General features: G+C 52.2%; 1 protein-coding gene across 1 annotated transcript in view; it reads right to left on the bottom strand.

The window, feature by feature from the left end:
- The window catches only part of OLFM2 (olfactomedin 2), a 59,483-nt gene extending 55,667 nt beyond the window's left edge, over positions 1–3,816 (bottom strand). The window contains exon 1 of the mRNA XM_036119646.2: positions 3,661–3,816. Within this exon, the coding sequence (XP_035975539.1) occupies positions 3,661–3,726 (66 nt within the window). The 5' untranslated portion in view covers positions 3,727–3,816. The remainder of the gene's footprint in view (positions 1–3,660) is intronic.
- Between the last annotated feature and the right edge of the window lie 10,228 nt (positions 3,817–14,044).

Below are 14,044 nucleotides of genomic sequence, written 5' to 3'. Positions count from 1 at the left end.
GTTTTCCTGATGCCTCCGATCCAAGAGCGGAGGTTGACTTGAAATGGGTAGGGGATGGCCCGAGGGGACAGCTGTTCCTTCACCCCTCCTTTGGTACAAGAGTCCCACTGTTTGAGAAAGAAAGAGACTCTGTGGGAGGAGGAGGGAGATTCATCCATTCATTAAAGTTTTTATTTTAACAGATGCTTGTTGAGCTCCTACTGGGTGCCTGGCTCTGTTGCAGGCACCAGAGATACAACAAAGTCCACTGGACCCTGACGAGCTGCCACTCTAGGGGGAGACAGACAACAAATGAATAAACAAATTGTGGAGGAGTGACAGGCTCTGAAGAAAAATAACAAGAGTAAGAGCTCAGAGAGTGGCCATAGGGAGGTCATTTTAGATGGTTGGTCAGGGTGGGTCTCTTGGAGGAGGTGGCATTGAAGTAGAAGGAAGGAACAGTGTCCCAGGCAGAGGGAATGGCAAGTGCAAAGGCCCTGGGGTATGCAGTACAAATTGAACTACTCCTCCCCTCCCATCCTGTGGGGACCCCAGGGAAGAGACGACTTCAAATCCAGAGAGTGGCCGGTCCAGATCTATAGCTAGATCTTAGGGAGGATTTCCCAGTAGTCAGAAAGTGGGCATCTTTCCCACCGGGAAAGCTATCTGGTAGTCTCCAAGGCATTCACAGGCCAGACCCAGAACATCTAACACAGACCCTGAATGGATGAACAGATGGATGACTCCCCTGAAAGGCGCTACTCGCTGTTCTCAGAGTCAAATCCAAACTCCTGTCTATAGCCCACACATTCTCACTTGGTCTGGCCCCTCCTGTTTCCCTGGCCTCATCTCCCAGCAACCTCCCCTCACTCCTCTCCAAACACACCAGTCTCCTTGTCGCTCCTCAAACATACCAAGATGTTCTCACCTCAGGGCCTTTGCACTTGCTATTCCCTCTGCCTTGAATGCTCTTCCCCTGGATCCTCGGAAGGCATCTTCTCTGACCTCCTTCAGGGGTCACCTCAAATACCACCTCCTTAGAGACATCTCTGACCACAACCATTAAAATGGCCGCCCACACCACCACTATCCCTCTTTAATCCCGTTTTTTATTCTTCACGCCACTTGCATTGTATTATATATTCATTTTGTTGTTGACACTGTATTACATATTTATTCAGTTCTTGCCTGTCTCTCGCGCCAGAAGATCGGCTCTAGGAGGGCAGGGATTTGATAACTTGATTCATGGCTGTCTCCCCAGTGCTTAATCGCATCTGTTGATCGAATGGACAAATGAAGGATTTCTAGCAAGGACCCCTGGTGGAGCCCAGGACCCATCAGGGACTGAGAAGGGGGCTCTAGGGAAGAGATGGGGGGTGGACAGGGAAAAGAGCATTCACTCTTCAGAGCCTTTCCTTCTCTGGGGCACCAGGCTGGGTGGACGGCTAGGGGCTGAGACCAGTTTATGACGCTGTAGTGCCCACGGTGGCCGCCTGGGGGCACTGCAGCTAGTTGCAGGACCCCACCAGCCCCAACAGATTACCCCAGTTTAGCCCCGCCCCATCCACCCTTGGCCCCGCCTTCCCAACCCAGTTTAGTCCCGCCCCCAAGCAGTCCAGCTTGGCCCCGCCCCCAAGTAACTCCCTCCGCGTCCAGGGGTCCGTAAACTCACCCCCCAACAGCACCTTTCACTGCACTCCCCTGCACCGTTAGCCAATCTTGGCAACAGGTCAAGAAATCTAGACTTTCCCAGAGGCTAGCAGGGGTGGAGGAGAATCCCGAGGTGGTGATTCCCAAGGGTCCTTCTTGGAAACCAAATTCACCTTCACTCTTGGTTCATTTTTTGCCAGCGTTCTCTCAACCTTCTGCCTCTTTTGGTCTCTCTTTACTTCTCTCTGGCTGACATCTCAATTGAGCATCTACTGTGGGCGGCCTGATGCCAGGCACTGATCACACTTCCCATCCCAGCCAGGATGTGGGTCCTGAGATGGGAAACCAAGAAATGAGGGATGGGACCCCACGACCTCTCCCTATGGCCTTGGAGATCCTATTGAGAGTCTGACCTCCAGCCCTCCCATCGCCCCCTGGGGTGGGCATAAGGGTCTGATTCCTTTCTTCTCTTGACCAGGAAAGAGAAGGTGCCAGGACTGTTTTTCCTCTGAGCTTCTACCTAAAAAACTCTTCGAGTTTCTACACAGACACTGTCCACACCCATGGAGTGGATGATTTAACAAGAAGGTAAATGTGTGGGCTCAGGCACTGGACTGCCTTTGTTCAATCCTAGCTCTGCCACTCCTGAGCTGTCTCAGCTTGACAAGTGACTTAACTTTTCTATGCCTCCCTTTCTTCATCTGCAAAATGAAGGTAACAATAACGCCCACTAGTAGGTGCCAGGGGGGTTAAATGCTTCTTTCATGTTGGGTGCTCGAAACAGTGCCCAGCACATAATAAGCACTTAGTAAATGTTAGCTGTATTATAATTATTATTTTAGATTCCAGCTTCCCTCTAAGCTCCTACAGATCCGAGAATTTGAGGGGCCTCCCGCCTCCAAGATGGAGGAGGAAAGAGGTTTCCCAACAGCTGAAGAAAACTGGGACACCCCACCCCCATTTTGCAAGGCCCCCCAAGCCTGCCCAAGAGATGGGGGTACTATGAGGAGAACGACTTTCTTCTGTGAAAGCATGAATGGGGCACACGAGGCACCAAACCACACATATACACACACACACAAATGCATGGATGTACACGTTTGCACACACAGCCTCTGCTCTTCACCCTCCCTTTTAGGGTGATTTACTCAAAGGCACAGAATAGCACACGGTCACCCCAAATTCTCACACAGCCACACACCTGGTCACACACATTTTGTACAACACCCAGGCAGATGAACAGAATCGTGGGGACACGCAGAGATCTTTATACACGGACCTTTACACACGGCTTCAGTTGCCCAAATACTGCCAGGATTAAAACAATCCTCACTCACTGACACACCACTAGTCACACAGACACACAACTCCAGGGGGCAGTCTCACAAGCCTCGCAGTCACATCAACCCTCCAGCCACAGCCTCCCACTGTCACACACAGACTCTCTCTCCCTCACGTACAAACACCCTCTCCCATCACACCCCAACTCATGCACAGCCAGACACACAAACTCTCAGTCACACCCAGCCGTGACACACACACATTTACCCAGCACCCCTCCCCAGCACCTCACACACGTCCCCATCAGTCACTCACACGTGAGTCCCGCCCCCTTCCCCACACTGGGGGTGCAGGTGAGGAGCGGGGGGGGCTGCAAAATTTGGGCACCTCCTGCCAATAATGGGGGGAATGAAGGGTCAGCAACACCCCAAGGCCCCCTGAAGTTGCCCCCGCAACCCCACTCAGCTTCAGTGAGATGGCGGGTGTGGGCTCCGGGTCACCGAGAGGTTGAGAACCCCGAAGCTGGGGTCAGACTGTCCCCCAAACCATCTCAGCTCGGGGCTGGATGTGAAGCCCCCTTTTCCTTTCCCCAGCCAGGGTGGACATCCCAGCCCCTCCCCCGCTGCGACCCCCGCCCCTCTCAGCCCCGGGGGGCTTATGGAGCCCCAAATGGCGTTTCTGTCGGGACCCTCTAAGACCCTCTCCCCTCCTGGAGCCCCTTGCGCCTGCACCTGCCCGCCGGGCCCCTACCTGTCCGGCGAGGCCTGAACACAGCAGCAGCAGCGGCAGCGGCGGCGGGACCGTGAGCGGCCACATGACGCGCCCCCGGCCCGGCGTCCCGTCCCCCCGCCCGCCCTAGCGGCGCCTGGACGCGGGGACCGCCACCTTGCGCGACCCCGCCCGCCCGGCTGGGGCGACCCTCGCCGCCGCCTCCCCCGCCTCGCCGGCGGCTGGGATTCCGCCCCAGCCCCGCCCCCGTCGCGCGCTCCCAGTCTTTGTTGCGGGCTCCGCCCCCCGCCCCGCCCCGCCCCCAGCTCGTCTGCGGGCGCAGAGCCGGCTTGGGTCTGGGGGCGGGGAAGGGGGAGGCGCTGGCACTGGGGAGGCGAGCTGGGGACGAGGCCCGGCAGTCCCCTAGGCCCTATGGGGGTGGGGGCGGGTCACGGAGATGGGGGAGGGGGTTCCGTCACGTGTTGGTGAATTTCACCCTCCCAGGACCTTTCTCACGTTGAAAATGGGGTTGGGATGGGGGTCAAGGGGCAGGGGGAGTAGGAGGAAGACCTGGTAACGAAGAAGAGAAATTGAGAGGCCCCCTCCTAAAAGAACTCAAGAATCAACAGAGAAACTGAGGCAGAGCTTGTGAAATGGGACGTTGAGGGAAGGGGGTCACTGCCGGGACAAGGGGGTGGGACAGAGATGGAACGAGGAGCGAGAGACCAGTGACCGAGGCGGATGGCCAGCTGGGTGGGCCTGGCCCCCAAAGGGGATACCTTGTCTTCTCTCTCCCTCTCCCACCCCACTCTCCAGGCCCCTCTTCCTCAAAGTCCGCCCTCCCCCGCCACACCCGAGACGGTTTCTCACTCCCGTTTCAACGACCCAAGACGGGAGACCAGATCCCGAGAGGATCAAAATATTCAACAAGGCCTCCAACGAGAATCCATCTGCATATGAAGGGCGTCCTTGTTCTGCCTCCAGCCTCTCTCTGCTTCTCCCTCCTCTCCGCAGTGGTCTTCCCTGCCCATAAGCCCTCAGTGGCTTTTTGAGGTCAGGGTTACAGAGGAATCAGCCAAAACATACCGGGAGGGGGGTGGGGGGAGGGCTGGCATTTTCCTGACCCTACTGTATGCCAGGCAGATAACAGGGTATGGAGGGTTTTGTCCAAGCAAGAAAAGAGCTTGTTGTCCAGTAGAACTGGGTTTGACCCTGGTTCTGTCACTTCTTGGCCATGCAACTTGAGGCAAAGAGCTTTCCCTCTCTCAGGAGACCTGTTTCCTCATGGAGGTCCTTGGGGAGACAGCTGTGACTCTTGAGCAGATAGAGCACCCAACCAGCGCTCAGTACCCAGAGAGCATTACCAGTGAGGCGTGGAGTTGAGAAGACTTGCCATGGGATGTGGGACACAGAACAGAATCTGAACTAGGGAAGGCATCTCATCCATCCCTCTACCTCCTCTCCCCAAATGGAGGATGTTCCTTTGCTGACTCCTCTGACCCAGCCTGCAGTAGGTGTAGAGTAGGAAGGGTTGTTATGTTGGTTGGTATGAACCAGAAGCTTTTGACCAAGTGTGGGCTGTGGTCAACACTGAGAGCAGGGGGTCCCTGCCAACTCTCATCATGTCAGTTTATCACAGCGTGGTTCCCTTATTAAGCTGTTTCAGGACCATGAACAATACCCTCTGCACTCTGAGATGGTCATTGTCATGGTCAAGCATGGCCTGCGTTATGTGGTTGACATTGGTAAATGTGCCCTTAGGTCCATTTCCCATCCTTCTCCAGCTCTGCTCTGTTTCAGGGGTGGGGCCCCTGAAAACTACATTTCCCAGGCTCCCTTGCATCTGGCTAGACTCAGCCAATGGGAGGCCTGAGGAGAGGTTGGGGTGGGGAGTGGGGAGAAGCCAGAGTGTTTCTCCCTCTCTCTCCACCTTTGGCATCTCTGGCAGGGACAGTTGTGTCTCCTCTGTGGTCTCAGCCCCCCTGGGATGGGAGTCCCCACTGTGGTTCAGCTCCTGCCAGGTGGTAGCAGGCTCTGGACTCTGGTAACTTCTTCCTTCAGCTACATCAGCTCTTGGGAAGATGGTGGTTGGCTACTCACTCTAGAGTCAATTCACCTCCCATTTATTGTTAAAGCTTAACTAACATCTCTGGGGCCAAATCCCCATATGAAACTTTGCTATGGAACCACCCAGTGTGAGCTTTGTTTTCCTGACTGGACCCTGGCCAATACATTCTACACTGTGGTCATGACCACAGCCGTGGTCAGTAGCAATCTGTGTCCCAGTGATGCTGTGATCAGTGTCCTATGGACCTGGGATCTGTGCTGCCATCAGGATCCTGGTTCTACTGGGGTCAGCAGAGTGGTCGGTCATCCCCGGGTCATTCCTGGTTGTATTGTGGTCAGTGTGATGGTCAGTTTCCTGGCTGTAATGTGCTCAGAGTCACAATCACTGTCCTGTCATGCTGTAGTCATTATTCTGACCTTGTTTTGGACAGTGACCTGGCCATGCTATGGCCAAAATTATGGTCAGGTCACACACCGTGATCGGGGTCATACTCAGTGTCCTGATTGTGCTGTTGTCAGCTTCAAGATCAGCACCATCATCAGCGCTGTGATGAGCACAGGTCTCCCTTGCTCTGTGGTTAGTGTAGTGGTCAGAATCGTGGACCATCACTGAAGAGAGATCAGCTTCTCAAGGACCTCGTGCGGCGAAACTGATGGACCAGGTGACTCAGGGGCTGGCACTGGGCAAAGTCTGCTCTCCACAATATCTGGAGGCAGGGCAGAGGAACATTGGGTCCCTGCCAACTCTCACCAGCTCACCATTGGCTTCTCCTAATTGGTGCTTGGGCAGCCCTTGGCTTTACTCTCCTGTGACCCCTTCCTGTGTCTAGCCAGAGGAAAATACATCCAGGCCTTTGTTTTCCCATACTCTGCACAGGGCCCGACACAGAGATGACCAAAAGGAATCTAATGAGTGAATGAATCTATGCCGTGCGTGTCTACACGTGCCTTTGCTCTTGCAGATCCCTCTGTATTATTCAGAGGTCCTTTGGTAGCAAGTGGCAGAAAAGAAACTAGAACTGTCTTAACAAAAAAAAAAATATATCAGCTCACATAACTGAAAAAAAAATCCAGGGGTAACTGACTTCAGGCATGGCTAGATCCAGGGGTCCTGTTACATCATCAGGATTCTGTCTTTCTCCATTTCTTGTCTCCAAAGCATTATGCTGGGTTATCTGTTGTGCATCTTTCCTTTCTCGTTAAATCCACATAGACAAATGAGGGTCAGTCCTGCCAGGGACCCTGGCGAGAGAGCATAGAACCTGCTCCTCACAGTTGTCTCGCCTGAGGGGAGAGAGGTGGGTGTTTGTTCTCCAGGTCCTGCATGTCGCTGGGGGAAGGCTGTTCCCAGGGGCGCCCGCTCTTCGGCATTCCTGGCCTGGCCAGTGTGTGAACTGAGACAGCCCTGGGGCAGGAAGAAGTGTGCACAGGAATGTGTCAGGACCAAGGGGATGTGGGCAAGGCACTGACCTCATCTGCCTTTGTCCCATTTTTCAGATGGAGAAATTGAGGTTCGGAGAGCTTAAGACACTGGCTGAAGGCCACAGAGAGGATGCACAGCAGAGCTAAGACCATAATTTGGCTCATGTCTGAATCCAGACATGAGGCTCTTTACGTTGTGGTTGCAGGGGAATACCCGGGCCAGATCCCGCGGTGTCCACATGGCATTGAGAAGACTCAGCCCCACCCAGGTGAGCTGAGCCTCCCAAGCCCATGCATCTCCACAGGGATCATTCCAGTGCGCTCCAGGTCCACGGCTCCCAACCCCGCACTTCCAAGTGCTCACACAAAATGGAGCTCAGCCCTCCTTCCATGTCCCAGAAGAGGTTCCTGAGCTCAGCACTAAACCCTGGGGGCTCCCCGCAGACTGTCTCCATTGTTCAGCCCCATTCTTTCCTTCTCTGGGCCATTTCTTGTTTGTTTGGTTTCTGTTTTGTTTTGTTTTGTTTTGTTATGTATTTATTTGAGAGAGAGAGAGGGAGCAAAAACAGGGGGAATGGCAGGTTGAGGGAGAGGGAGAAGCAGGCTCCCCACTAAGCAAGGAGCCCGATGCGGGGCTCGATCCCAGGACCCTGGGATCATGACCTGAGCCGAAGGCAGACGCCTAAACCAACTGAGCCACCCAGGCGCCCCCTCTGGGCCATTTGTCACTGTGGAACTGCAGCCACCCCTGGACTCCTTCCCTTCTGGGCTTCACACACACACCATGGACACACAGTCACCCAGGGACACCATACCAGGATACATGGTCCAGGCATAACATCACACCGGGACAGAATGATGTTATTCAGAGCCAGCACACAAAAGCACATGCAACACACAGCCCGATACACACATCCAAGGCCCAAGGGCGCACAGAAACACATACCCACGGTCAGATGGTGGAAGAACCTCAAAGGCGAACGGGTCATAATTACCCAAGACCTGGCAGTCATGAATACAGTTGGCCCAACACACACAGACCCCCCGACACAAAAAAATGCACAAAACCCACAATCTGGGCACACGGCTCGCACACACAGATCCCCAGTGTGGACACGTAGTTCACGTATCAGCACAGCATAAAGACAAACACAACGCAAACACGGCGTTCCGTGTGGCCATCTGTAAAACAGCACATAGTTCATACGGGAACACATACACCAGCCTACAGGACAGTCACACACGAGAGGCAGGCAGTTCCTACCCAAGCACATGAAAGAAAAACACAGTTTGTACAAGAAACACCCAGAGACCTGCGAATCAGACCCGGTCACACACACAGATGCACGGTACAAGGCACATAGTTCTCACACACACAGAGACCCACAGGGACCCACAGACACCCTCTGACACGCAAAGCCCAGGCCAGGGCAGCGTGGGAATGAGGTTGTGGGAAGGGGGAGGTGGACAGAATGACTAAGGAGGCCTCTCTGGAGGAAGTGGGGGGGCAAAGGAGGGTGGGTGGGCCTGCATCCAGCACATGTGGTTCCCATTACTGGCCTGGGAATTGAGGGATGAGTTGGCGGGACAAGGAGACCCAGCATTGCTTCCCAGCCCTGCCAAGCCAGGAAGGAGCGAGGCCCTAATCAAGGTTACAGGCCCGGAACTTGGTTCAGAATCACAGCAGCTCCTACCAAGAAGGGTCGACCCTGAGCCAGACCTGGCAGGGGCTCACTTCAACCCCTGCAGCAGTCTGGGGAAGGGTTTCATAGGAGAGGAAAGTGAGGGGCTCAGAGAGGTTAAGCCACTTGCCTGAGGTCACACAGCTAGGAAGTGATGGAGCTAGGATTGGAGTTCAGGTCTCTGGGCAGCGCTGGCTCAAGCCCCAAAGTAGACGCAGGTGTCCTCCATTCATCCACAAGTAGAGACAACGCACTCGCTTCAGGCCCAGGCTGCCCTGAATTTGTGGCTATGAGCAAGAAAGCCTCTGCCTTCAAGTAATTGAGAGTTTGGTGCATGCACAGATGGGCAGAGTTCTCTGAGCTCTGAGTGTGTTTGGAGGGCCCTGATCTAGCCTGGGGGTAGGGCAAGTCAGAGCCAAAAGCTGCGTAAGAGCTGGCAAGGGCTCAACGGGCAGAGAGAAGAGCAGTTGCAAAGGCCCTGAGGCTGCAGAGTGCAGGAGGTTAGCTCTCCTGTTTAGGGATGGTGACAAGTGAGGCCAGAGCTGCCAGACAGAAAGACTTGGGGCCCGACAGGGAGTTCTGGAAGCTTGGAAGGGTGGTGAGCAGGAAGGGGTATGGTGTAGTTTGGCCAACTAGCATGAAGATTGTACCCAGGACAGCTGAAGATGTGCCTTCCCCATAACCCTGACTTTCCATTCGTCTGTATTCATGCACCCCAGAGACGTTTATCCATGTGCGCAAAGACACATGCCAGGATGTGTGAACGGAACAAAATGGAAAGCACCTAAAAGTTCATGAGTACAACAGATAGCTATGCTGAGGTAAGCATTTAAAAAGACAGGACTAGAAATACTTGTGTCTGCACAGAGAAGTTGCAAACGCCTCTGGCTGAGCTAGCAAGCAAGTTGCAAAAGAACATGTTCAATATTGTACCAGTTAGAGATAGTTTAAGAACTTGCCAAAGTATGTGCATCATCCATGGATACAGCTCCCCTGGATTCAGTAAACATGGAGAAATACTCTGAGGACAGAAGTTCCCACATTCAAGGGAAGAGAGAAATCGGGAATCATGTTTAATGGGTATGGAGTCTCAGTTCAGGAAAATGACACAGTCCTGGAGATGGACGGTGGTCATGGTTGCCCAACAATGCGAATGTATTCAGTGCCCCAAACTAGACACTTAAAAACGGCTAAATGGTAAATTTTATGTGAGGTATATTTTATCGCAATTAAAAAAATTTTTTTTTAGTTTACACTCATTTGCCCATAGTGGGGAAAGGAAAGGCAAACTATGGCAGAAATGTATACAGGGGCATTAAATGTGTGTATGATGCTTTATTTTTAGGCGGGGTGGTGGGCATGTGTTTATTATAGAGTTCTTGCTATATGGGGTTTTTTTTCTTTTTTCTTTCTTTTTTTTGAGAGAGAGAGCATGTGCGTGCGTGCACACACACACACACACACACACCCGAGTGGGTGGGGGGCAGAGGGAGAGGGATGGAAAAAATTCTTAAGCAGGCTCCACGCCCAGTGTGGAGCTCAAGGCAGGGCTCCATCTCATGACCCTGAGATCATGACCTGAGCTGAAATCAAGAGTCAGACGTTTAACCAACTGAGCCACCCAGGTGCCCCTGCACTATATGTATTTTTTATAATAACACTCACACAACCTGATGGTTAGGTGCTATTATTCACCCCACCATCACAGCTGTGGAGACTGTGGCTCACAACAGTGAAGGTCACACTCACCCCAGCGGAGGAGCTGAAGCTGGACCAGATGGCTTGGCGCTAGCCAGGATACCACACCGCCTCCATACACCTTCCCTATTTCATTCATCGGCTTTGTAACACTAGAAATGTATCCAAAAGAGGTGGTGTCTTGGAGGGGGCGTGGGAAGGGACACGAGGAACTTTCTGGGGTGCTGGAAACAGTCTACATCTTGTTTAGGGTATGTAGACATTTGTCAAAACTCGTCAAATGGAACACTTAAGATCCGTGCAAACAAATGTTTAAAAAGAAATCTACCGATCCAGCAATCCCACTTCTGAGGATAAGTCCAAAAGAATTGAAAGCAGGGTCTACAAGAGATATTTGCACACCCGTGTTCACAGTAGCCAAGACTTGGAAGAAACCCAAGTGTCTATTGATGGGTGAATGGATAAACAAGATGTGGTGTACATGCTAGGTAGGAATAGCATTCAGCCTAAAAAGGAAGGGAAACTCTGACACATACTACAAAGTGGAAGACCCTTGAGGACATTATGCTCAGTGAAATAAGCCAATCACAAAAGACAAATACTGTATAATTCTACTTATATGAGGTCCCTAGAATAGTTGAATTCACAGAGACAGAAAATAGATGGTGGGTGCCAGGGGCTGGGGGAGGGGAAATGAGGAATTGTTTACTGAGGACAGAGATACAGGTTTGCAAGATAAAAAAGTTCTAGAGACGGGCGCCTGGGTGGCTCAGTCAGTTAAGCATGAGACTCTTGATTTCCGCTCAGGTCATGAGCTCAGGGTTGTGGGATAGAGCCTCGCTCAGTGGGGAATCTGCTTGGGATTCTCTCTCTCCTTCTCTCTCTGCCCCTCCCCCTGCTCTCTCTCTCTCTCTCTCTAAATGAATAAATAAATCTTTTTTTTTAAAAGTTCTAGAGGGGCACCTGGGTGGCTCAGTTGGTTAAGTGTCTGCCTTCAGCTCAGGTCATGATCCTAGAGTCCTAGGATTGAGCCCCGCATCAGGCTAACTGCTCAGCAGGGAATCTGCTTCTCCCTCTTCCCCTCCCCCACTCATTCTCTCTCTCTCTCTCTCTCTCTCTCTCTCTCAAATAAAAAAATAAATAAATAAAATCTTTAAAAAATGTTCTAGAGATCTGTTGCACAGCAATGTGAATATACTTAACACTAATGAAGTGTACACTTAAAAATGATTAAGATTATAAGTTTTGTTATATGGGGCGCCTGGGTGGCTCAGTCGTTAGGCGTCTGCCTTCGGCTCGGTTCATGATCCCAGGGTCCTGGGATGGAGCCCCGCATCGGGCTCCCTGCTCAGTGGGGAGTCTGCTTCTCCCTCTCCCACTCCCCCTGCTTGTGTTCCCTCTCTGGCTGTCTCTCTGTCAAATAAATAAGTAAAATCTTTTTTTTAAAAAAGAAAAAAAATAAGTTTTGTTATATGTTTTTTACCACAAAAATAATAAGATAAAATAAAATAAAATTTATTTATTTATTTATTTATTTATTTATTTGACAGAGACACAGCGAGAGAGGGAACACAAGCAGGGGGAGTGGGAGAGGGAGAAGCAGGCTTCCCACCGAGCAGGGAGCCCGATGCGGGGCTCAATCCCAGGACCCCGGGATCATGACCTGAGCCGAAGGCAGACACTTAACGACTGAGCCACCCAGGTGCCCCTAATTTAATTTTAAATTAAATTTAATTTAATTAAAAAAAAAGGAGATCTACCAAGAGAGGGGAAAGCCTGTATAAAGACAAGACCAGGTCAAGGAAGGGGCAGGACAGCCTCTCAAGATCAATCTGGTCCTCTGTCTGCTCAGCTTCCCCCGTCTCCCCAGTATCCCCATTGCCACTTAGGGTAGAGGCCCACCCTCTCAAAAGGAAACTCTGGTGTCCGGGACACTCTAGACACAGGGCACACATGTGCTCTCGTGCAGACAGGCCCTTGTAAGCTTGCATGGCCTGTGCCTGTTTGTGAGCCTGGACCTTGTCGTCTGTGTCTCTGGGCCTGGCTGTGTGAGAAGTCACATGGCACCCTCCCCCTCTCTGAATGAGCCGCTGCTCCAAGGATGCCTCCTCCAGGCAGCCTTCCCTGACCACCCTGTCTCAAAGAACACCTCTTCTTGTCCTCCTCTTTGCCTTCTTTCTCGTCATAACACCATTTGACACATCATATATGTATTTGCTTACCGCCTGTCAGCCCCACTTGAGTGTTAACTCCACGAGGGCAGAGACCCTTGTTTGTTTCCCTGCTGGATCCCCAGACCCTATTAATAGTGCCTGGCACAAGTAAGTGCTTAATAAATATTTGTTGATTGACTGAATGGATGAATGTGTGGTGTGAGGAAAGGGATCTCGGAAACATCTACGGCACTAGCTTAGCTGAGCCCGTGAGTGTAGTTTTTGTTGGTGGCATGTCTGTCCGTGTGGGGCTGTGTGTCCCTCTGTCTGCCTAGCATGTAGCAGACCCCAGGATGCTGCAGTTCTGGGTGTGCCAACGGGGGTCTCAGGCGTGGCTGCGCATCTGAGTGTGGTTTACAGACATGGCTCTGTGTGTACGTGCCAGGGCGGCTTTTGTGTGTGTCCGGGCACGTGTGCAACTGTGTGTGTGGCCTGCTGTGCGTCAGCATGTCTGGATCTGGCTGCAGGTGAACGGGCGTGTTTAACGTGGGTCTGCCTCTCTGAGTCTGCCTGTGGGTCTGGGATGTGACAAGATGAGGGTCTGATTCTCTGGGCCGTTGGTCGGTGTATGTCGCTGAGCATGAGTATCTCCAATGGTGTTGTGCGTATGCGTAAAATTCACTATGCCACCCACCTCCTACAGCCGTGAGTGAAGCCAGAGGTGGCTGCCACAGCGGCTGCCGTGCCCCAGCCCCAGTTCAGAACAGAGGGTGTAACTGCTCGGGGAGCGCAAGTGGTGTGATTAATTATGGCCGCTGAATATGCAAATCAGCTGGGGGTGTTCCCAGCAGCCACCTGGGTGCTGGCGATGATGCTGGGTAAATTCACAGAGCTGAGCATGAGGCCCAGAATTCCCTCCTTACCCCTTTGTCAATTACCTTAATTTAGTAGGGCCGAGATTCTAATACTTCAACCAGTTTTTAGCTAATTAAAGAGTACTCGTTACACTATTAATTGTTCCTCCCCTCCAAAATACCTGCACCAGTGTGGGCCTGGAATTGCAAAAGCAGAGGCCAGTGGACCTGCATTACCAGATGTAATTATTTATTTTTATTTATTTATTTACACACACACACTCAAGCCGGGTGGCGGGGGAGGGGCAGAGGGAGGAGAGAGAGAATCCCAAACAGGCTCTACACCCAGTGCAGAGCCCGATGTGGGACGCAATCTCGTGAACCTGAGATCATGACCTGAGCCGAAATCAAGACTCAGACGCTTCACTGTCCAGCCACCCAGGCGCCCCAGATGTATTTTTTTTAAAACGATGGGGAAAATTCCCCTAAAGGAGAAGATGGCTTTTTGTTTAGCAAAGTCTCTAGTTCTAGACTCTGGGCAAGTTTACTC

This window comes from Halichoerus grypus, chromosome 1, assembly GCF_964656455.1.
Source record: "Halichoerus grypus chromosome 1, mHalGry1.hap1.1, whole genome shotgun sequence".
NCBI classification, from domain to species: domain Eukaryota; kingdom Metazoa; phylum Chordata; class Mammalia; order Carnivora; family Phocidae; genus Halichoerus; species Halichoerus grypus.
Note: the sequence above shows the minus strand (reverse complement) of the source record. Positions and strands in the feature narration are given on the sequence as shown.